General features: G+C 34.0%; 3 protein-coding genes across 8 annotated transcripts in view; 2 read left to right on the top strand and 1 right to left on the bottom strand.

Moving 5' to 3' along the window:
- The first annotated feature begins 7,064 nt into the window (after positions 1 to 7,064).
- On the top strand, positions 7,065 to 12,534 carry LOC140888929 (probable serine/threonine-protein phosphatase 2A regulatory subunit B'' subunit TON2). Its single transcript, XM_073296628.1, has 12 exons — positions 7,065 to 7,384; positions 8,052 to 8,143; positions 8,477 to 8,539; positions 8,761 to 8,859; positions 9,276 to 9,434; positions 9,750 to 9,821; positions 9,949 to 10,081; positions 10,162 to 10,226; positions 10,315 to 10,390; positions 10,801 to 10,902; positions 11,332 to 11,524; positions 12,125 to 12,534. The coding sequence occupies exons 1-12, from the start codon at positions 7,243 to 7,245 to the stop codon at positions 12,369 to 12,371; spliced, it is 1,443 nt and encodes a 480-aa protein (XP_073152729.1). The 5' UTR covers positions 7,065 to 7,242; the 3' UTR covers positions 12,372 to 12,534.
- A 1,918-nt stretch (positions 12,535 to 14,452) lies between these two features.
- LOC140880613 (nuclear transcription factor Y subunit C-3-like) lies at positions 14,453 to 17,903 on the top strand. 4 transcript variants are annotated; one of them, XM_073285229.1, is made up of 5 exons: positions 14,508 to 14,550; positions 15,477 to 15,548; positions 16,131 to 16,204; positions 16,315 to 17,134; positions 17,613 to 17,903. In XM_073285229.1, exon 4 carries the CDS (start codon positions 16,357 to 16,359, stop codon positions 17,128 to 17,130), a length of 774 nt encoding a protein of 257 aa, XP_073141330.1. In that variant the 5' UTR covers positions 14,508 to 14,550; positions 15,477 to 15,548; positions 16,131 to 16,204; positions 16,315 to 16,356; the 3' UTR covers positions 17,131 to 17,134; positions 17,613 to 17,903. The 4 variants fall into 4 exon arrangements, with proteins under 4 accessions (XP_073141316.1, XP_073141323.1, XP_073141306.1 ...); XM_073285222.1 differs by lacking the exon at positions 16,131 to 16,204 and having other exon boundaries at positions 14,463 to 14,550; positions 15,501 to 15,548; XM_073285205.1 differs by lacking the exon at positions 16,131 to 16,204 and having other exon boundaries at positions 14,470 to 14,550.
- A 1,437-nt stretch (positions 17,904 to 19,340) lies between these two features.
- The window catches only part of LOC140875265 (uncharacterized), a 50,962-nt gene continuing 47,411 nt past the window's right edge, over positions 19,341 to 22,891 (bottom strand). The window contains exons 3-6 of one of the 3 annotated variants that reach the window (XR_012148381.1): positions 21,125 to 21,223; positions 20,409 to 20,451; positions 20,059 to 20,235; positions 19,341 to 19,540 (exon numbers count right to left, since the gene is read on the bottom strand). Coding sequence is in view for 2 of the 3 variants with exons in the window: in XM_073278918.1 (XP_073135019.1) it covers positions 20,165 to 20,235; positions 20,409 to 20,451; positions 21,125 to 21,223 (213 nt within the window). In the remaining variant the exon portion in view is untranslated. Of the gene's footprint in view, positions 20,236 to 20,408; positions 20,452 to 21,124; positions 21,224 to 22,891 lie in introns of all 3 variants that reach the window. The other 2 variants (XM_073278919.1, XM_073278918.1) reach the window with 2 other exon arrangements.

Genomic DNA, 22,891 nt, shown 5'->3' with positions numbered 1-22,891 from the left:
GGGATTTTTATATGTTTAACTTAAATTATCAGATTTTAAATTTTAGTTAGAGTTTTAAAATTTTATGTTTTATATTTAAACCTTTTAATTATCCTAAAACCTATTTTAATTAAAATAAAAACTCTAACCTAATCTACCCCAAACCCATCGACCAAAAGCTCTTAGCCGCCTCCCTCTCCTCCATCATCTTCTTCATCGAGCAGACCCCAAAGAAGTCACCATAGCCTCGGTTTTTGAAGGTCCAAGTCGGTTGTCGTCGTCCCGTCGTCCCGGAATCGTCTCACGCTCGTTTTTCTCTTCGTTTCCGGTGAAAGGCATGATCCCTTCTTTATTTCTTTGTATTATATCAGTGTATAACGGTGTGTGTGTGTGTATGCATTGGTTTCTTTCAATAATTTTCAGAAAAACAAGTGTGTTATGGTTTGAGGAGTTCATATTTTCCCATTCTTGTTGCATGTTCACGTTCTTTTGACATGGATGGGTCAAGGGCTGTTGGCTGATGGTTCTTAGGTCTGGTAGGGTCCTTAGAGTCGAGCCATGGCTAGGCTAGGGGCTGGATTGGGCTCGGCCGAACAGGTGAGGGCTGGAAGGGCAGATGGAGGCGCAGCTAGGGTTTCGAGGAAGAGGGTTCGGCTGATGGCCTGTGGGGTGCATGGGCCGGGGTCATGGGCTAGGTTCGAACCGCCCAGACGTGGGCTACGTCTGGGCGGCGGGGCTCCGGCCAGGGGTGGCCGGAGCAGGGCGGCAGCAGCCCTAGAAGGGCTGCTGCACGCGGCGGCCGAGAAGGAGAGGGGAGGGTGAGTTTCGGGTTTAGGGTTAGGGCTGGGTCCGGGTCGGGTTCTTGGGTTCGGGTCAAGTCAGTGGGTCGTGGGTCGGGTTAAGTGAGTCCAGGTTTGGTGGGCCGGGCTCGAGTCTTTTTATTTTTAAAACATTTTATGAATTAAAGGGTTTTTGGGTCAATTAATTAGAAATAAAATTATTTGGACTCCCAAATAATTTTATTTGGGCTTTTAAAATTTTAATTAAGTTAGTCCATTAATTTTATGGGTTTTTGAGCCCATAAAAGTTATTGGGCCAGTCTTTGGGTTTTTGGGCCCATTGGGCCAGTTTAAGTTGTTATTGGGCCTAGAATGTTTTATGGGCTTTAAATTATTTTATTGGGCTTAGAACAATTTTATTGGGCTTAAGTATGTTATTGGGCCAGTTTTAAGTAATTGGGCTTGAGTGTTAGGGCCAGCAGTCCAGGACAATCCATGAGAAATTTGCATGTGTCCTGATTATATATTTAATTATTTTTATGCATTGAAGTTATTTTAATATTTATATGTTAGTAAGAAATTAAATTAAATATATATGAAGGACACGCATTTTATTTAAGTACATGCATTCATGAAATAATTTTATGCATAATTAAATGTTTAAGGTTGAGCAATAATAAAATATTTTATGTTGGAAGTTGAAGTAGTGTGACAATTTAAGGGGGATTCGTCCCCATATGTGAACTATTGAAGGGCAGTTTATTGCCAATTTAAGAGGTGATTCGTCACCGCCACGTACGTTGGTTTCCACGCTGATCAGTATTTAATGTATGATTTAAGGTTACACTACGGATACAACCATGCGATGTTAGAAAATTATTTGCTCAACAATGTTTATGTATTATGTATTTTTAAGATATTTAAGTTAATTTAAGTTATGTTTATGTCATGATATTTTTAAGCATGCTCATTCATGTATATGTATGTATTAGTATTAAATTGATTTAAATTATTTTAAACCCTTGTTATGTTAGCATGTTGGGCCTCTAGGCTCACTACACTGGTATGGTGCAGGTGAGTATGTTGAGGATGAGGTTGTACCCACCGGAGGCGAGGATGTATGAGCGGACATGCAGTGACCCCGTGACCGTGATAGTTGTCTGAGTCACATTGCATGTTTTATTTATGTCAGCATGTTACATTTATTTTAAGTATTTTTCAGTGGTTGGGTTTTGGAATGTTACTTTTAAATATTTTTAGTGCATGCAGTATTTTAATTAAATGTAGACTCAGATATTTATTTTATTAAAGAATGCATTTTTATTTAAGTATTTATTTATTTATTTATTTTTAAATCTTTTTATTCTGTGCATATATGTATGGGCATATATGTACATCTATTTTAATTAGTATTTTAATAAAAAAAAAATTTCCGCGTATTTATTTATTTAATAATTATAGAGTTAGAGTCGTTTCATGACGGCAACGGTTCACCAAAATCTCATAAGATGTCGAACCATCACAGACGACAACTTGTGAATAGATATCTTGATTCAAACCTTGCAGAAAGATATCATACTTGGACGCATCACTGTCATTGATATGAGGACTAAAAGGTAGCAGATCAAGAAATCATTGCTGATATTGATCAATAGTCATTTATCCTTGCCTCAGAGTCAGCAACTGTTGTGAAAATTGCTCGCAAGTGTACGAGTGTCAAGTTTTAATATAGTGAATGAATCAAGTGTCGATCCCACAGGGAGTAAATTGAAAATAATCAGTGCTTGTAATTAATATAGTCTAAACTTTATCTAGAAAATCAAACAAAGAGTTATGATTTCAACTTAAAATAAAATTCAGAACTTTTAGAAAAACTCACACACAACTTCCGAATAATATTAATGAGAGAAAAATGGTCTAGAGGTTTTGATTTCACTTGGTTTTGACAACAACTACTCCTAATTAAATTATTTTCATGAATTCCATTCAATTAATAGCCAAGAACACTTAATTATATTATTTTCCTCTCCCGAGCAATAAATAATGTGTATGAACTAAGATTCAATTCCAATATCCCTATTAAAAATCTAGTCTTAGTGATATGTGTAAAACGATGTTCTTCCTAAATCTCTGTTAACGTTATACACTCTCCCGAGCTATATAAACAATTAACAGTGTAATTTCTAATGATCCTATTCAAAATCCCCTCTCCCGAGCAATGATTTCAAATAAGTATAACAATTCAATTAGTGATCAAGTAATTGGAAAAACAATCAAAGCTAGAAAAACAATTAATTTAGGAGAATTCAATCCAATAAAATTAACAATTCGTAAAAGCGTTTCAACCAGGCTACATCAAACCCCTAGACTATGAAAATTTAGTTCATGATCAAAAATAGATAAACACCAGTCATATTCAAAAGTCTAGACATCAATTCAATGATAACAAATTCGAAAGGAAGAAAACAAATTTGAATATTCGACGTCGTGTCCGGTCGACGATCTTCTCCTTTGTTCTTCAAATTCTTCACGTTGATGCACAGATTTTTCCTCTCCAATTGTCACGATCAAGCTCTCTCAATTTGTGTTGTGTTGTCAGGCGGCTCTCTCCCCCTTTTGTGTCTTTGAAATCTCTTTTATATGTCCTCGAAGCCCGTCAAAGAAAGCCCGACAAATCGAGAGTTTTAAAGTTGGAAAAATCTGCCAATTTCTCGCACAGAGCGGCGCGGGTGCGCAATAGAGTAGCGAGGGCGCGCCTGAGCCTCGAATTTACACTTATTTTCACGTCCAGGGATGGCGCGGGCGCGCCTTCCTCTCGCATGAGCTGTTCTGCAGCGCGCGACAATTTTCAAAAAATCATATCTCCCAAACTAACCGTCGGATTGAGCTGAAATTTTGACAGCAGCTTCAAAACATCCTAAATTTGATTATGAACGGTAGAAATCGGATTTGGATGTGTCAATAATTCCCAATAATTTTCTGAAGTTGATACTTCATAATGCATCCTTCCACTTCTTCTTGCTACTTTTGCGCCAATCTTTGTAACTCACAAAAACAACAACAAATATGCATAATACCCACTCGATACATCGCAAAAGTCAATTCAAATCATATATAAATTAAGTGCATAAAATGCACTTATCAAATTCCCCAAAACTTAGACTTTTGCTAGTCCCGAGCAAAACAATAATGAGTAATCTATCGGCCTCCGAATTTTTACATTCCAAGAACAAATACACATGTAGGCTAATTTTCTCAAGAGTTCTCGTGTGTGTGTGATTTCGCCAATCTCATCTACCCACCCAACTTTCGATAAAATCATGCAATCCGTAAGCTTCACAGATTCATTAATCCCGCCCTCAAGTTTCAAGACACTCTCCACCAAGTTCAACTTCTAATTGCACAGATCAACGGGACTTTTTCGGTTAACATTAGGCTCAAGTATAATCAGCAGGAGGTAAGCATCCATATGTATATCAATGTAAACAAAGACTCAGGATTCAAAGCAAAGGGAATTGAATATTTTCAATTTGTGCAGGAAGATGAGTAGCTAAAATTTTTTATTTGCATTGCCAGACATTAGTTTTGTCTTTCTTCTACTCCATACATCTCCATCTTTATGCCTTGTATTTGGACTAGAATTTCAATCCAAATTTTTTTTTCAAGGCCTCCCCTCACCTTACTTTCTCCGCCATTACTCTTATTTGAACTTTAAGCTACTCAATTTGTTTTGGATTTTTCATGATTTATATGACTAACAAATGAATAATCGCTAAAACGGCTCAACGAATTCAAAAATGCCTAAATCACTTCTGTGCTCTTAAAAATCTACCTCAATTTCAAGTAAAAATCACAAGAGTTAAGAATCAAATCCTCTAATCCACATCACAAATCCACATAATTTTTCTAATTTGCTAGGAGTATCGAAAATCATGGCATTCGTGCATGTAAGTAAGAACTCAAGATTAAATATCGCTAACATGAACTTTTCAGCACAAAAAATTATTTTCATCATAGGCCAACACAAGTACACGTCATTTATTCAACTCAAACTAACTCACAAAAATTTTCAAAATTTTCAGAATTTTTTTAAAACACCCCCCCAAACTTAAGTTGTGCATTGTCCTCAATGAACAGTAGTAAATCTAAACAAGGACACATACCTTGGGCACCGAGCATCAGTACTCGGCACCATCTTAATCACTCAAAGCTCTTCATGCAGGGGTGGCGTCTAAACTCTTTCAGCTCCATACTTTTTCACCTACACAACTCAAAATCATTATTGATGTCTAGTTTCCTCATGATAAAAATAAAAACAAAAACAACTAAAAGAAAATAAAAAACGCAAAAAAACTAGCTTGGGTTGCCTCCCAAGAAGCGCTTAGTTTATAGTCCATAGCCCGACTGTAATCCAATTCTAGCCCGGTTCTGCTTTGTTGAGGGTATTCACATTCGCTTTCACACTCCAAATATATTCAACAATCTTTTTAAATTTTGATTTCTTCTTCGTTCTCTTCTTCTTCTTTGGCACCTTCGGATTATTCTTCTTTGAATCTACCTCATGAACAAGTTTGGGATTGCCATCCAGCTTCATAACTCGCTCAATCATGCATAATTCCTCGATGGGTGGATTACTTGATTTCTTGAATATGTTAAAAATAACTCTTTCGCCGTCCACACCCATCGATAAATCACCACTCTTCACCTCAATCTTGGCATCAGCAGTGGCCAAGAATGGTCTCCCCAATATCAGTGGCATATTTGCATCCTCCTCCATATCTAGAACAACAAAATCCGCCGGAAAAATAAATTTATCTATTTTTACCAAAAACATCTTCAATGATTCCAAGCGGATATGTAATATATCTATCAGCCAACTGCAAAGCGATCATTGTACCAAAAAAAAATAATACAGTTAAAAATTTTAAAGAAAAAAAAATATAATTTATTATTATGAATATAATTATGGACTTTAAAATGCATGAAAATATAAATTAATGCACTTTGTCTTTATGTTTTTAAGTTTCACATTATGATATGTCTACTAGTTTTTTACTTAATCATGAAATTATTTTCCTACTTGAGATTTCAGGGGTGTTACAATTTTTGACAATAACATGACCACCAAAATATAGAAGAACATCAATACTATCCATTTTGAAGTAGAAATTTCATACAGAAAAAATTGTAAAAAAGAGAGAAGTTTTGGACTCGAAAAGCATAAAAAAGAAACGGATACACAAGAAAAATTACATCCAGATGTTGTGAAAACAAAAAAAATTAATCCATTCGAGATGTTTTTATAGATTTTAAAAGTTGACGGAACAATTTAATGTATGAATCCCTGAGGTTCAACGTGGGAATCAGGCTGAAAAGTAATAGGGATTGAGTATGATTTGTGGCTGCGTCCGTTGCTTTTTATTTATTTGCATCATCAACCATAACTCGTAGCGTTTTGCGGTATTCGCTGTCATCTGCCTAAGGGTGATCAAAGTGTGGTTTTGCGGTTTTTTCGAAAAAATTCAAACCAAATTGCCACTTGCGGTTCGGTTATACTTTATTTTTTAAGTTGCGGTTTTGCATGTAAAACCGGTTTCGCGGTTTTGGACGGTTTTAAGCGGTGGCGGTCGTTTTACGGTTTTTTTTGGATGATAAATAAAATGAAAAAAAATAGAAATATTCAAATTATTTAGAATAATGAATTAAAACTATAATAAACAAAATAAAACTATATAAGATAACAATCAAACGACAAAATAACAAGAGAGAAAGAGGGGGAAAAATTGAAGGAGAGTTGAGAGAGTGAAGGTAGCAAAAGTAGGAAACCTATGGTGTATATAGTGCTCGTTATTAAATACAACCCTAGCTAAATAAACTTGTACATGACGGTGAGGTTTTGGCCAAATATTATAACCGCACCGTGGGGGCGGGGCGGTTTCTTTTTTTTCCTTAACCGCGGTTATTTTTAAAAAAAATGAGATACAACGGTGCAGTGTGGTGCGGGCGGTTCGGGTGGTTTTTGAAAAATTTTGAGCAGCCCACAGCTGCCCTATTTTTAATTTTTTTTAAAAAAAATCAAAACAAAAACAAAAAAAAAAACCAATAAAATTAGACACGTCGGCTCCGTTTGGTATCAAAAGTCAGGCCAAAAAAACATATTTTTTTTTTAAAAAAGTGCTTTTTCCATTAAAGGTGTTTGAATGACCAAATAAAAGATCAAAATTAGAGTTTTTTCAAAAATCAAAAATTATAACTTCAAAATTTTTTTTTTTTTTTTTTAATATCTGCAAAATGGGGCTCGTTTTCTTCTGTTCCTAATAACCGGAGAGAATCAGAGTACAAATTACGGAGCTTTTCGTTTTATCTTCGTTGGTTCAGCATTTCGGAGCTTCCGAATTCGCTCCATTGCCGTTTTGAAGAAATTGGCGTTCGTTTTTCTCTGAATTTGGCCTTGCTTTGCGGTTTAGGGTTTTTGAAGTGAAGCATGTATAGTGGATCAAGTGATGGCGAAAGTCACGATACGTCTGCGGCGAGGAAAATTCCGCCGGCTTCTTCGATGCTTTGGGTCCGGAACATTCGCAGATATATCGGATCCGGGGCGGGCCTCGGGTCCGAAGCCCTCATGGGTTTGTTTGTTCTCCCCCTCTAGCTCTAGTTGTACGAATTAGCAGCAGTTACTAAGGAGTCATGGAATTTCAGTATAAATTTTTTTTTTTTTTTGGCTCGAGTGCTTGCATTTTCACAGCATTACTGAGATGAAAATTTCCACATGGTTTTATCAATTGCTGAGGAGAAATTCTACAGCGATGAGCACAATATACTTGTTTGTTGGTAGAAGCTAAGTGTGGTTGGTTTTGAAAGATAGGAAATGGAAACAAGGATATGTTTTAAGCTCAAATAGGTTTGATTCTTGAAATTGATCTGTCAGAAAATATTTTATTATAGCTCGCTTAATGTTTGGAAACGAAATTTTATTTTTCAAGGGGGATCCCCTCTATGTTGCAGCACACCAAAAGATCCATGATGTGAGTTAAGTGGCAAGCATAGCACTCGTCACAAACTCACAATTCTATGGGCTCAGTGTTGTGGTTGTTTGGATATGATTTGCCTAAGTAATCTGATCTTATCAGTATACTGTGCAGTTGTAGACTAAGGTAGTGTTTGAGAGAGCTTCTAGGAAGCACTTCTCAGCTTTTTAGAAGCTCTCCCAAAAAATACCTAAGTCTTTTTACATGAAACCAAATGCATATGAAGTACCCTTGTAATCTTAGAGTAGCAATTTCTGTTTTTCAGAACTAGAAACGAAAAGGATTTTGCTAGAAATTTTTAAAGAGAAGCAACAGAAGAACGCTGAGGCTGGCACAATCCCAAGTTTCTACAAGAAGGTATTCCATTGAAAGTTTCATGGAAAATGAAATAATTGAAAAAAAAAAAACACTCCAATGTTTAGATAATAATCTCCTTAATTCTTTAAATGTCGTCCCACACCTGAGATATTGTGTTTATATGGCATATTGGCTTTTTACACGCGATCCCACACTTTGGATTACGTACTTTAAGCAAGGGCTTCTTCTATTTTCTTTGTCTTTTTTGGTTTTGATTATCGATTCTGTTGCATGTGAACGTTCTGCAATAATCCTCAATCATGCATGTCTTGTTCTTCTTTTGGGTTAATTGAAATTGCCTTTCTTTAACACTCTTACTCCTGTTTTATTTAGAAACCAGAAGAAGGTTCCATCAGCCATAGGGTACAGAGACTGGCAAAGTATCGGTTTCTGAAGGTATTTACTTTCACTTGTGAGCTGTTCGTTACCGATATTAGAACTTTTTATTCATGATATTGAGTATTGGAATTACTTTTTGAAGTTTTTTTTTTGTCAAGGAGATATCTCTTTGTAAGTAGAAAGTTTGTTCTACAACATTTATGAATTTATATGATTCCTTAGTTGTATCTATTTTATTGACATGCCCGAGCCTGATAAAGTGCCGTATCCTCTGTCAGAAACAATCTGATCTGTTACTAAATGCTGATGATTTGGATGCTATGTGGGTATGCCTAAGGGAAAATTGTGTTATAGATGATGCCACGGGTGCTGAAAAGGTGAGTACTAGATCCAGTTTCCTTTGAGTTATTATTTTCTGCAATGTTTTTATCTAATTTTCACTCCTTTCTTCCATGTTAGAAATATTTGCTGTGGTGGAACTTTTCCCACACATGTTCTTTATCGCATTCCAAATTTCTTTATTTCTTCAAATATATGGCATTATGATCTTGCTATATTGTTTATGTTCCCATGTGGAATGCCCGTGTAAATTTTTTATTTTTTTGTTAGAAAATACATAATTGTATGACATTTTTTGTTGGGCACACTGTTACATTATATTTCTTTTCATTATTCCATTACCCAGTATCTCTCTACTCATCTTTGTCTTTGGATTTGTTTTTGTTTTAATAATTACCTTGTCTATTTAAATGAATGTAGACACGCTGAATTGCCTTTTTTTGTCGTTATTTAGATGAACTATGAAGACTTTTGCCACATTGCCTCCGTATGTACGGAACAAATAGGCCCTAAATGTCGACGATTTTTCAGTCCTTCAAATTTCATGAAGTTTGAGAAAGATGAACTGGGAAGAATTGCCATCCTACCGTTCTATCTTTATGTCATGCGTACTGTAAGTGCTATTTCTCCTCTAAGACTAGCATGGTGTTAATACTGCCTCCTCCCTTTATATCACATATTTGGGTTTTATGGTTCCAATTGTTGGAATTTATATATACCCACCAACAAAGCAAACCTACTGGTACTCAATTAACACTGAAAACTTTTCATGCTGGTGGATTATTCACGGGAGATAATTCAGAACATGTGCGAGCCCCTTTTAAAGGGGGGGAAAAAATTCAATAAGGATTTTACTTTTCAACAATTAGAAAAAAGAGTGATAGATGAATGAAAAGAAACCTTGTAATTTACTTTTGTTCCTTTCCAGGTTTCGCTTACTCAAGCCAGAATTGATATGAGTGAGCTTGACGAGGATTCTGATGGCTTTCTCCAGCCTCATGTATGTTTATTGTGCCTTTAAGCATTTTGCATTTAGTTCAGCAACATGGTCGTGATGTTATGTTCTAATTACCATAATTTGGTGATCTTTATACGTGTTTATTTCTTTTCACTTTTACGAAAATAAGGAAATGGAATCATATATTGGAGGTCTTATTCGTAATTTGGCACAACTGCGGGATATGCCGACAGCTTTTGTGCAGATGTATTGTCGCATAGCTGCGCACAAGTTTTTCTTCTTTTGTGATCCTCATAAACGAGGTTTGCACTCAATTGCTTTACCTTGTATCATCTCAAATAATTTGGCTCTATTCGCGTATAACAGTGTTCGATGACAACAGGTAAGGCATGCATAAAAAAAGTCCTACTCAGTAATTGTCTCCAGGAATTGATGGAACTTCACCAGGTAGAATGTTTGAATATAGTAAACAAAATTAAACTTGTCTTGTGATGTTTGTTCCATTATAATTGTTTTCTGTTTTTATCCGCACTAGGAAAGTGAGGAAGAAGTTACTGATAATGAACAAGCAGAAAATTGGTTCTCTTTGACTTCTGCTCAGCGCATATGTGGTTAGAACCTGTACTGTGGGACATGTTTCTTATTTCTAATGAATTGTTGAGCTTCATCATTTTGCTCTGACTCTCTTCTCTGGGATCATATTGATATCTGGAGCTATATTTCATGAAACATCTTATTCTTTATCTGATCTTGGTCGAGTAGATTTTGACCATAATTGTAAGGTTTGATGTAGTGGTGAACTCAGAGATGGAATGAAATCAACTCAAAATTGAGTTGTTTCCATTTCTACTCTGTAGCTGTAATCTCTTTTCACGCTGGAGCATTTTTCATATATTGGTGTTCATTGAATTAGGGTCTATGTGATTATATGTTAATTGCTGATAGATTGTTTATAGTTCCTTCTTTTCTTTGTATTTTAGTCAATACATTAGCTTACAGACCCTATGGGTGATGTTTGCAGACATGTTCCTTGCCCTTGATAAAGACATGAATGGAACGTTGAGCAAACAAGAGCTTCGAGATTATGCTGATGGGACATTGACAGATATTTTTATTGAGAGAGGTAGAACCCAACTTGAGTTTCCTCTGTCTCCTGTTTCAGTATGAAATTCCTTTACAATTTGATTCCGTTGTTTAAATCTAATTTATTTCTTCAATTGAAAGAAAAAAGTGAGGAAATGTCTTTTTGACCATTATTTGTATCTATGTAAAGGAGAAATTTGGTATATAACTCTTCCTACAAATTTCAGTTTTAAAATATGACCTCTTTTATTTACATTGTTCGTACATTGGACCATGTAGTAATAGTTTTTGACTTTTGAGTATTAATATACACAGTACTTTGCTTTTTTGCAAATGTGAAGGATATGGATTTAAAAGAAAAGGTAACACTAGTTTATAGAAAATTAACCAGATCATATTTGAAATGTCCCCCCACTCGGATGTATTTTATTCTTACTTAATAATTTCCAATTTGTCCTGTTCTAAATAGTGTTTGATGAGCATGTCCGGCGTGGAAAAAGTGGTGGTGGTAATGCTCGAGAGATGGATTTCGAGAGTTTTCTTGATTTTGTTCTGGCTCTAGAGAACAAAGACACTACCGAAGGATTAACATATTTGTTTAGGTGTCTTGATCTTGGTGGTAGGGGATTCCTTACAACCGCTGACATACACACACTGTTCAGGTAAATGCTAATTATTCTTCAGTTTGAGATAAGATAGATGCTTTTGGTTTATTTTTTTATTTTTTATATTTGCATCAAACTTAATTTTTGGGTTTAATATACTTCTAATCTTGAACTTCTTTTGATTTATTTACCCGTGACCAAGCAAATGAGTGGAAGAAAAGAAGGGTAACATCAAAAACCGTTCATGTTTCCCTACAGAATCTTCCTGCTCGTGGCTTTTGAGCAAAGACTATTTCTGGAAAACATTTAGATTATTTATGTTACCTTTGGATCGATTCCTTGGTGACTGCAATGTTGATCTTTTTTTTTTTGGGAAGTTTTGAGGGGAAATTTTGTGGTGCTTCTGTTATCCATACATGTATGTCACAAGTGATGCCACATTTTTTGAGGTGCCCCACAATTACTCTGATGAACTAAGGTGTTCAAGGTCGACACACTAGGTGCACCATCCAGGGTTTGGATGAATGGGAGTGATTCAATAATTTTGGTGGAGGATCTAATAATTTTAGAATAAATAAGGATTAATTTTATATTTTTTGGTTCTGGCCGGTGGCTACTACTTACATTGAATAATATACCTTGCCATGTGTAAAATAGGGATGTGCACCAAAAATGGATCGAGGGAGGGAACTACGAGCTGTGCATCGAGGATGTAAGAGATGAAATATGGGATATGGTGAAGCCATCAGATCCTTTGATGATCTCATTGGCCGATCTTTTGGCTTGTAAACAAGGTGGCACGGTAGCAAGCATGTTAATAGACGTGCGTGGCTTCTGGGCGCATGACAATAGAGAAAACCTTCTGCAAGAAGAGGAAGAACCAGAAGAGGAACCACAGGGTTGAGTTCAGCTCTTAGTATACGTGTACTAAAATTGGAGATGAAAAATTATATGTATTCTCGCATTACTAATGCATGTATTGTTATTTTGAGCTATATTCACTGGTTTTCAAAAAAAAAAAAAAAGCTATATTCACTGAAATGCCAAGGGTAAGATTTGGAGGTTTACATCCCTCTTTTTCCTTCGTGTGTTGTCTTGTTTCTGGCTTTAGTGTCAAGAAGGGCTTTGATTGTGCCATTAGGACACAAGTGTTAAAAATGAATAAGGACATGGACGTCTTTTTTAATTTGGCAAAGTCTTCACTAATTTAGGTTTGATTGTGATTTGTTTTCACACTTTTTCTTTTTGTGTTTTGGTGTTTTTTCATTGGTATGAATCACAATCCCGCGAACCCCAATTGCGGAGTATTATATGAATGAAATTAAGCCGCCTATGTCTAACAAATTCAAGGACTAAATGGTACTTAAAAAATTACTCAAAAAAGGAAAGTAAGAGAAGAGAAGAGAAGAGAAGAGAAGAAGCCTTCGATGTTATAGGATAACTTTGCACTTGTAGTAATTTAAATTGTGTAACCATAATGTTCTATTCCTTTTGGCTTTTTATTTTGTTTGTTTTAGTTACGTGTATGATATTGCAGCTGACACACCATTATTTATTTTTATAATCTAATGAGATTTTGTATCATTTCAGAAAAATACCCTCATTATTTTGCTATGGGACAAAATAGAATACTACTTTAAAATAACAAAATTGCATATTACATACATACGTGTGTTTGGAGGTCATGGACAAGTCTTGAGTTTAACGACGTGTGCGTCAAGGTGATGAATTATCATGATTTTTAATAATTGTAAGTTTCTTTTAAAATATAATAAATAATTAAGTTCGTTGAAAGTTTTAATTTTTGTTTTGTATTACTAATTTACTAACACTATTACTATAATTTTTACAAAATAATGATGTATTGTGGTCATGATATACGTCTCTTGGAAATGGCAATTCAAGATGAAAGAAATACAATAATGAGTAATTACTTAATAAATTTGAAAAATTGATAAAGATAGGTTAGGGCCTTTAAGCTTGCCTACCATAACGTGGGGACGTGGGGTGCTACTTTTTGCAAAAGGTGCTTTGAATGAAAATATAAAAATGGTTTAAAACATAATTTAAAAAGTTCATTGGGCAAATGGTTGATAAAGTTAGTAGAGTAGTATTCGAGTCGATCATGTATATGAATATTTGATTAATGATAATGAGCTTGATTTTTTCGTGATATTATTGTTTCATATTTGGTTAAAAATGAAAGTTTAAAATGTTTTATAGGGTTACAATGGATTTATATGATAATTTAGGTTAATCATTTTCGTAAAACAAATACAAATATTAAATAATTGATATAAGAGTTCATTATGCAATTCCACAAGTGTGGACCTGAGCCGAAACATGACAGAGTGACATCAGAATGGATTAACAATTAAAATAATTGTGTTACTTTTTATCTTTCATTTGATTAGATTTCCTCATCCCATCCATGAGCTCGACATAAATTAAAATTAATATAGTGTTTAAATAAGGTCAACCAAAATAGTGATATCTTTATTTCTATCCAAAATAGTGATATCTTTATTTCTATCCAATCTAATATATTTAAATATAAAATTCATCCCGTAGAGAATATATGCAGTTCGATTTAAGTTTTTAACACATAAATAATGTTTGAGATAATTTCTAAGAAGCACTTCTCAACTTTTATTTTACAAAATTTTGAAAATTTGATTACTAAAATTTCTCTCAAATACTATTATAATATTGGTGTGTGTATATATATATATATATAAAATTTTTGTTATGCTGTCCACCTACCGTGTCAACCTCTGTGTCCACCATGTACAATAGTTGAGTGTTTTATACATGGTGGGCACAAAGGTTGGCACGGTTGGTGGGCAGCATATATATATATATATATATATGTAAAGGATGTCACGTCAGCGGTGCACATGTATATATAATTTGATTTAAAATACAAATTAGACATTAAATGCATATGAGTAGGGTTATTGTGGGTAATTCACCAAGTATCTAGTTTGGCAAACCAAACTTTGACCTCCAAAGGCGCTTTATTCAAATTAGGGATTCATTCGGGAAAACCCAATTCAATCACAAGTTCCAGCTTCAACTTACTGGTAAAAACCCTAATCTTTTGCTTGACTTTCGATTAAACTGCGGTTTTTTTTAATCAAAAAGTTATTGTTTTATGTCTCGTTCATATATTTTTATTGCGGAAAAAGGTTCAGATTTGATTTTGATTTTTTGCTCAACTATGGTTGTTCCCGTGTATGTGTTTGTGGGTTTTTTTCCCGATTTTTATGGACTTTGATTGTGTGTATTTTTGTTCAACGGTTGTAAGTTATTTTTCTATGATAGCACGTAGCTATACATGCTTGCAAAGTATAGTGAGTTGAATTTTTGGTATGATTATTTGTATGCCAGAAGAGAAACGGAGCGTGGAGATGAGTTTTGATTTCTGCAGTGAGGAGTCCTAATTCTTACACCTGGGGGGAAATTATTAGTATTAATAAGTATAAGGTGTAACTTGCACGCATTTGATTCCATTTTAACTAGTTTTATCTAATCGGAACATGCAGTTAAATGTTTGACTAGTTTTCTACAATCGCGGTTTGCACATATCCATCCTTTTTTGTCATGATTAGTTCCTTGGGATAGAGTTTCTCCTTTTATTCTAGCACTTGGTTGATGATTTTTTCAATTTTTGTGCTCTTTGATAGCTGTTTTCCAAATAATTGTCCTACTTGTTGAAAATAAATTTGTTTTCTCGGTCCTTGAAGAAATTGTAACAAAGAGATCAGTTTCGAGTGCTTTATACGTGGAACGTGCAGTTAAATGTTTAGGTAGCATTTAATACTTCGAACTAAAAATTTCTCGTAAATGAGCTGGTGCATTAACTACCGTGGTTGCATGCAAGACACGGTTGAAGTATTCTTAGTGACATGTCTGCATTATGAAATGACTCGTATGTTAGTTTTTCGGAAACTAAGGATAAATTGGGCAACCTTTAGTTCTATTCTCATCCATTACTTCCATTTTGAAGCTCTGAAGCAATCTATGTCTTCAGAGTGAGAATTTGCGGAAGCATTATTTGACTGGACTTGGGAACTTTGTGGTAAGTTTTTCTTTGATTTTAAGTTCTATAATACGTAATTTGTTGCCAAGCATGAGATGCAAACTGAGTTTTAGATATCCGAAATTGAGGTCTCTTGTTCTTTACATTATAGTTTTCCAGAAAAAAGAGCATGTTCCACAGGTTTGCAAATTATAACACTGTTTTATTCTTCATCTTTTCCTTGGCTGTAGAGATGTGTATATTTTCTTGAAGGGGTATGCATATGTGTTTATAATTCTACCTTATTTTACCCATTTGAATTTGCCAATATATATGAGATAAGATACATGAACATAACACAGATTATTTAATTGGAAATGTATCAGATTCCTTGTAGAACTCTTTAATTTCCATTTTTCTGTTAAGATTTGGCACTTCGTTTGGATCCCACCACAATCGAATATTTCATTTTAGTTGTTTGGTTTCAAAGTTATGCAGCACCGAAGTACGCTATTTATCCATATCATGCAGCTTTATAATGTTTTATCATGTGGAGGGTTCATGTTGTTTTTTATCGTATTTCTGTGCTTCAGGGGCATTGTTTTTTGTTTTAAGCACTTTTCATGCTTTGTCTCTTGATAGCATTATAAAAAATTATTCTGTGGCTAATCTTGATTATTCAACATTGGAGACTCCCATGTCCCGTGTTGCTGAAGGTATAGTGATGCTGAACCTTGATTTATAAAGGCTGTCAATCAGAAATTCAATTCTTAAAATTTTAAAAATTTAGAGTGTTATGCTTATCATGTGTTACTGGTGATTTTAGGGAGTTTGAAGAGAAAAGGTTTTCCGAAGATTATAATTTGTAATGGAGCAGAAAGGAAATGGACAGTCGCCGGGTATTGGGGTGTTGGGTACCTCTGCTCAGATGCCATATGGCATGATGTCATATCCAGCCAACCAAATGGCTGGAACCTCTTCTCCAGCACCGGTTGGATCGATTCAATCTCCCCAAGCTGGTGGTCTTTCTGCCTCTCCAGCTCAGATGGCACAACATCATCTTGCCTACCAGCACATACATCAGCAGCAGCAGCAGCAATTGCAGCAACAACTGCAAAATTTTTGGGCCAGCCAATATGAAGACATTGATCAGGTAACCGACTTTAAGAACCATAGCCTGCCTCTGGCTAGAATCAAGAAGATAATGAAAGCTGATGAAGATGTTAGGATGATCTCAGCTGAAGCACCGGTTATCTTTGCACGAGCCTGTGAGATGTTCATCCTTGAGTTGACACTACGTGCATGGAATCACACTGAAGAGAACAAAAGGAGGACGCTCCAGAAAAATGATATTGCTGCAGCAATTACAAGGACCGACATATTTGATTTCTTGGTTGACATTGTACCTCGGGAGGACTTGAAAGATGAGGTTCTTGCATCAATGCCGAGAGGACCAGTTCCTGTTGGAGCTCCTACTGAAGGGCTTCCTTACTATTATATGGGACCACCAGCTGCACCACCAGTTGGCACTCCAGGGATGTTCGTGGGGAAGCCTGTGGATCCTGCTCTTTACGGTCAACAACCTCCTTATATGGGTCAGCCAATGTGGCCGCAACAACCTCCGCCACCTGCAGATTCTTAAGCAGGTTTGGTATCCACATAATTTCTAGCATATGTGCCAGCTAGAAACCAAAGTTCTGTTAATTGCTCTCACTATTCTTGGCTTAATTCTCTTGAGATTTGTGTTATATCAATTCAGTTTTCTGGTTTTTTCCCCTTTAATCTCCATGATTGCGGCATGTCAGTTCTTTAGGACTAGGAACTGGATGGATGCTCCCTGTGTGATCTATCTTTCGGTTACAAGGTCCCATTCTTAAGATAACTCGATTCAATGGTTTAGATAACTCGAACCCTTTCCTTCTATTATTTCAAGTTTGGTAATTGATCGATTGTTTGCCATGGCCCGTTTATGCGAGTCAATTCAGACTAGCAAATAGTCTTTCCACTTTCCAGTATACATTATACTTTTTAATACGTCCTCTGTTACTATTACCATTTATAGGCTGGCTACGTGCTATTTATTGAATTCCAATTAACTAATACAGCTTATTTATTGATTTGCAGAAGCTAATGCTGAACCGAGTTTCTTGATCTCGGTGTTTCAAGAGGAGCATGTGAAGTTTGTAGTCAGGCAGATGCACGACGACCTCTAGATACAGAACGCGTGCGTAGTATTTATTATCTATCTTGGCGGGATTGTAGGTCTACTGTATAGTGTATCTCGAATCCTTTTCTATAATAATTTAACGTTGGATGTGTGGAACTTTGTGGTGTTGCCTTACAATCGAACATTGTGCTTACTTTCCTGCAGTCCGGTGGAGCCTAATATTAAGTGGATAACTTGATATGTGTTCATACTTCCGTTGTGCTTTTCTAAACTTTTATGTTCTTATTATTAATTCGTCTGTTATTTTTTTAAAAAAAAAATTATATAGATGAATGTTGTATATCCTTAAAATAAATTGTGGATTCATCCAATGTGAATGTCTTAATGAATTTGGGGAAAGATTTAAACTTCAAGTTTCAAATGATAGAACATTGATTGAATTCAAACTTCATTAACATTGTTGAATTTGAAAATCCTCTGCTAATTAATTTATGATAAAAAAAAAACCATCGAGATGGTATGTTGTAAGTTATTTGGATTTATTCATGGGCTTGGATTTCTATTTCTAGAAGTGGACGGTGTCGACGTCTTGATCAAATTGATTTGTCTCACATATATAAATTTGATGTCTTGTATATAAATTCGATATCATCTTACAAGACGAGTAATGCATTGGTTAGTTTATATTTTATATAAAGTTTTTGTGATTTATTTATGGTTATAGATGGCAGGACACGTCATTGATGTAGGAAATTGAACAGCAGGACAACTATATGCAATGGTCCGGGTTGGGATAATCTTTTTAAACCTGCGATTATTAATTTATTATTTCTCATTAAAAAAAATTAGATAAACGCCTCCAAAACATAAATATTTTCCTTGTATTGTTTTGTATTAAATATTTTTTTTTACCTTTTTTTTTTTTTTTTTTTTTACGTAAACCTTGAAGCTTTATTGAGAAATATCCTTCAACACAAGAACACAATATTTACAAGATTTACCTTTAAACATTACTATTCTATCGTTCATTTTAGTAAACCAAAACATTTATCATTTCCACTTTTTGATCAAATTACTCAACTTACTATGCGTTGTGTTTGAATTGATATACATGATGGATGCATTCGGTTTGACTAAATTTTATTTCGATTTTAAAATTATATAATCAAATATCCAAATCGTATTACTTTGATGCGGTTAAATTTTTTATTTAAACGGTTCAATTGTTTCGACTCGATTTATTTTGTTGAACAATTATTTGAACTAGCAACCGTGGCACACGCGTTGCGTGTGTAACGAAAAAAATTTGACAAACACGCTTAGGTGTAAATGCACAACCGTAAATGCCATGATGCCTTCATCCTTTGGTATTTTCGGTATTCTCAATTGTAGGACATTTTTTCTCCTTTTTCCACAACAATAAATATTCAAGCCTAAGTAAGTGGAAACTTGGGGTTAAATTAAACTATCTCATCAAAGAAAGTCACACATGTAATTTAGATCAGTCACTCTCATTCCAGAAAAAGCGTGTTTGATGGATTCATATAGTAGTTGAACCTTTTTTCTTGAAACTATTTATTTTGGAAAGAAAAAAAATCGACCATGTTACAATTAGTCTCATGCATTAAAGACAATAGTAAAGAACTACCAAGTTTGAGAAGATCATGATAAATAAATTTAGAGAATTACAAATCATAAAATTCAATCGAATCCAGTATATAGAATTACAGATTAGAGTATATATACGTGCTGAGATTGAAAGAAAAAAAATTAAGATCCGAGAAGAACAAAACAAAAAAATTAACTACTAGCAAAACAAAATTTAAATCAACAAAAAATTATCACCACAATTAATAATAAGGTTCAATGATGGTCCCCCAAATTACTGAAATAGAAAAAGCATCATATGAGAAAAATAGAAAAGGAAAATACACACACAAAAAATTGATGATTTGTAAATGGGTTATGAACTTTTACGAAGTCCATGAACCACTAAGACAACAAATAAATCGGTTTCAACCTGTATAGACATCCATATTTGGAAATTTAGAACTAAGATAAGATTCTCATATTCCACGATTTTCATAGCAATCTTAGATGAGTTAAGTCATGTGAATTGTTATGATAATTTATATTTTGACTTGTACTATACCAGTCAACACTCTATAGTTTGTTTTAAATTTTATGACATTTAACAACAGGCTTGAATTGGATATCTTATATGAATAGAGAAATGTGTTTGTCCCACAAATGCATTGGAATGCCATTTGATAATCTTAACCTTGGGAATATATTTTTGCCTTCTATGCGTTTTCCTCTCAAAATAAAGTTTCAGCAATATTTTAGCAGACTTATGGTAACAAACATCAACATCTCAAATCAAAGAGATAATAGAGTTCATACCTTGCATGTCATGACTTATCACTTAAATTGTGCAAGTTGAAAACCAACGGTCAGTTCTGTATACTCTTAACAACTTCAATTGTTACCCAAACTTTTAGATTATCCTCTATTGAAGTTGAAAATATGCATAATTTTGAATCAAAGTTTCCTCATTTCTCTTTGCACGTAAATATTCATCTAAAAAAAACAAAGAAGTTAATTAACTGCATTGAGCAAGCCATAATTATACACAAAAAATGCAAGACAAATAGAAAATATTGTAAAATAAATGTTCCTAAGTTCATTGTAATCTTGAAGCATACTTAGGGTATACCATGAGTGGAAGGGATAAGGGGGAAAAACTCACAAACCTGCTGGTAAGTACATTTGTGAAGGATCAGGTTGTGATCTTGCCTAAAACATAGAAGAATAAATAAATAAATAAATAAATAAATAATAAATAAAAAGTAATTGAAAGCCATATACTCCTCAAACACAGAGTAATCTCATTTGCATGCTATTAAAACCTCAAGTTCAACCGACCTATTTTATTATGCAAACATAGAATATACATCAATATAAAGTACCTAAATACCAATAAAGATATTTCCACAACTAAATGTTGACTACTATTATTTCCTCAAAATGACGTATTCCACTATTTTGAAAATTTTGTTTTTGTTTTTTTGGTATGAATAATGATATAATGGGTCGTAAAGGGAAAAATAATCAATAATATCTGGAAAAAAAATGAAACATTATTAGTTTTGTCTCCTAACCACTATAATTGATACCTAAACCTTTAGATTTTCCTCTCTTGATGTTGAAAACATGCATACTTTTGAATAACAGTTGCCCCTTTCTCTTGCTTTAAAATATTCATCTAAAAAACTCAAATAAGTTCATTAAGTACGAAGTGCAAGCCGATGACATAAAGAAAATCTTGTAAAAAATTGTTCCTACATTGCAAGAATAAAATATAATGCATGTTCTGAGCTAGGATGTTTGGATTTTGTTAAGTGTCAAACAATTAAGACACAATTATATTATATTCTCCTACATAGAGCAGAGAATATTGAATATTTACCATTATCGATCTTAATGTATCAGGCATTGGCCAAATCTCAAAAGAAAGCTGGAGGCAAGGGACATCATTGAAGGAGTCCATTCTGTGTTTTTTCGGTGGCTGATGAAATAATCCATGGAAAATTTAATTACCACAACACATTTTGATTTAAATCTTGTCAAAGTTCAAACACATATATTGGTTTAATTCATGCATGCAAGGAACCCACAAAATTCAAAGCACTCTTGTTAAATTTCAAACACTTATATTTATCTTGATTCAAGCACGCAAAGTATCCACGAAATTCAAAGTGTCCTTGGAAAACATCGACAGAAGAATTCTGAATAAAAAGATTAATCTAAGCACAAAGTATCGTATAAAAGTTGGAACATAAATAACAACAAATAACTGAATAAGCACAAACATTCAAAAATTTATTTTACAGTATAAATTTACCACTTTCAATTTTGTTTGAGACTCTAAAACACATGTACCCATGTGGGCATCAACCATTCTCTCTTTCAGACACAGAAGACATTTAGCATACAAAGATATTTAGTAAAATTGTTGAAGTACATCTACATGATAACTCCACGAAAGACCACATATCGCCGTTTTATTGCAACACTCACTTTTTTACACTCGTGTCATGTGGGTTCATAGTCAGGTAATATGCATCAGAGAAAATATTATAGCAAAACAAATCGGTTGACCACATTAAATAACCCATTTTTCTGCTTTGAAATTAAAATTAATGTAATAAACAGATGGATAAACCAAAAAACTAAACTTAAATCAAATTTTATCAAAATGAATGAACTACCATGATTTTTATTTTAAAACCAAAATGAAAGGAATGATTATTACTTGATATATTTCCATGTTTTGAAAGATTATAATATTGTGTTTTGCCTTTCTAGGATTGATAGTTAATATTGTGTTTTCTATCTATATGTTTGATATATTTTAAACTAGAAAATGTTTTGATTTGAATTGAGATAATATAATATTCCAAGATTTAAAATATGGTTTCTTGGACTTGAAGTTTAGATCTTTTTAAATATCTTATTGTTTGAAATATTTTAAATTAGGAATTGTTTTGAATTGATATAATATAATTTTCCTATATTTAAGATAAGATTGATTTGTTTAATTATGATAGGAATTATCTTATATTAAATAACTAGATTTAGTCGTTTGATATTTTTGGTAGGAGATATATTTGGACTTATCATAATATATATCTATCTTCTAACTTATCTTTATTTTCTTATCATTGTAGATTCAAGTTTGAATTAAGAAAACAAGATCAAGACTCTTTTTGGAGATAAAATTTGTACACGCTTAAATAGAAGAAGAGGACGTAGAGATCGGTGGCTTGGAGAAAAACGAGAGAGCGCAGAAAATAGAGATCAAGCCGTAGATGAGGATTTGAGCGTACAAAATAAAAGACACGACCAAGTGAGATTTTCTAGAGAGCTTCTAAGCGTACATCACGAGAATTCAGAATACATATTTGAAGCTCGTTTCTACAACCATTGGTCGTGGTCTACTTGATTGTCGTTGAAGATTTGAGAGCATTGAAGATTCAAGAGTGTTGCTCTCGTGTGTTCGGCATCAAGGATTCATCTCCGTATTTCTGTTTATTTATTTTATTTCGTATAGAATTTTAGGAGATGCTTTTATTTGTTTATTTTCTCACTCGTTCTTGAGAAAATTGAGTTTTGAAATAATTCACTAGTTTTAGGATTTTGTAAACTCTTTGATTTGTTTTCTAGTGAAAGTTTT

The sequence above is a fragment of the Henckelia pumila genome, chromosome 1, assembly GCF_033568475.1.
Source record: "Henckelia pumila isolate YLH828 chromosome 1, ASM3356847v2, whole genome shotgun sequence".
Lineage (NCBI taxonomy): Eukaryota > Viridiplantae > Streptophyta > Magnoliopsida > Lamiales > Gesneriaceae > Henckelia > Henckelia pumila.
The sequence above is the reverse complement of the archived record's forward strand: the minus strand, read 5'-3'. Positions and strand labels throughout refer to the sequence as shown.

What these genes read in the sequence shown, in the direction of transcription:
- LOC140888929 (XM_073296628.1), top strand. Translation starts at nt 7,243, where the DNA reads ATGTATAGTGGATCAAGTGATGGCGAAAGTCACGATACGTCTGCGGCG. An exon ending in CGGGTCCGAAGCCCTCATGG is followed by an intron (nt 7,385 to 8,051) that starts GTTTGTTTGTTC and finishes TCTGTTTTTCAG; the next exon opens with AACTAGAAACGAAAAGGATT. An exon ending in ATGGCTTTCTCCAGCCTCAT is followed by an intron (nt 9,822 to 9,948) that starts GTATGTTTATTG and finishes TACGAAAATAAG; the next exon opens with GAAATGGAATCATATATTGG.
- LOC140880613 (XM_073285215.1), top strand. Translation starts at nt 16,357, where the DNA reads ATGGAGCAGAAAGGAAATGGACAGTCGCCGGGTATTGGGGTGTTGGGT.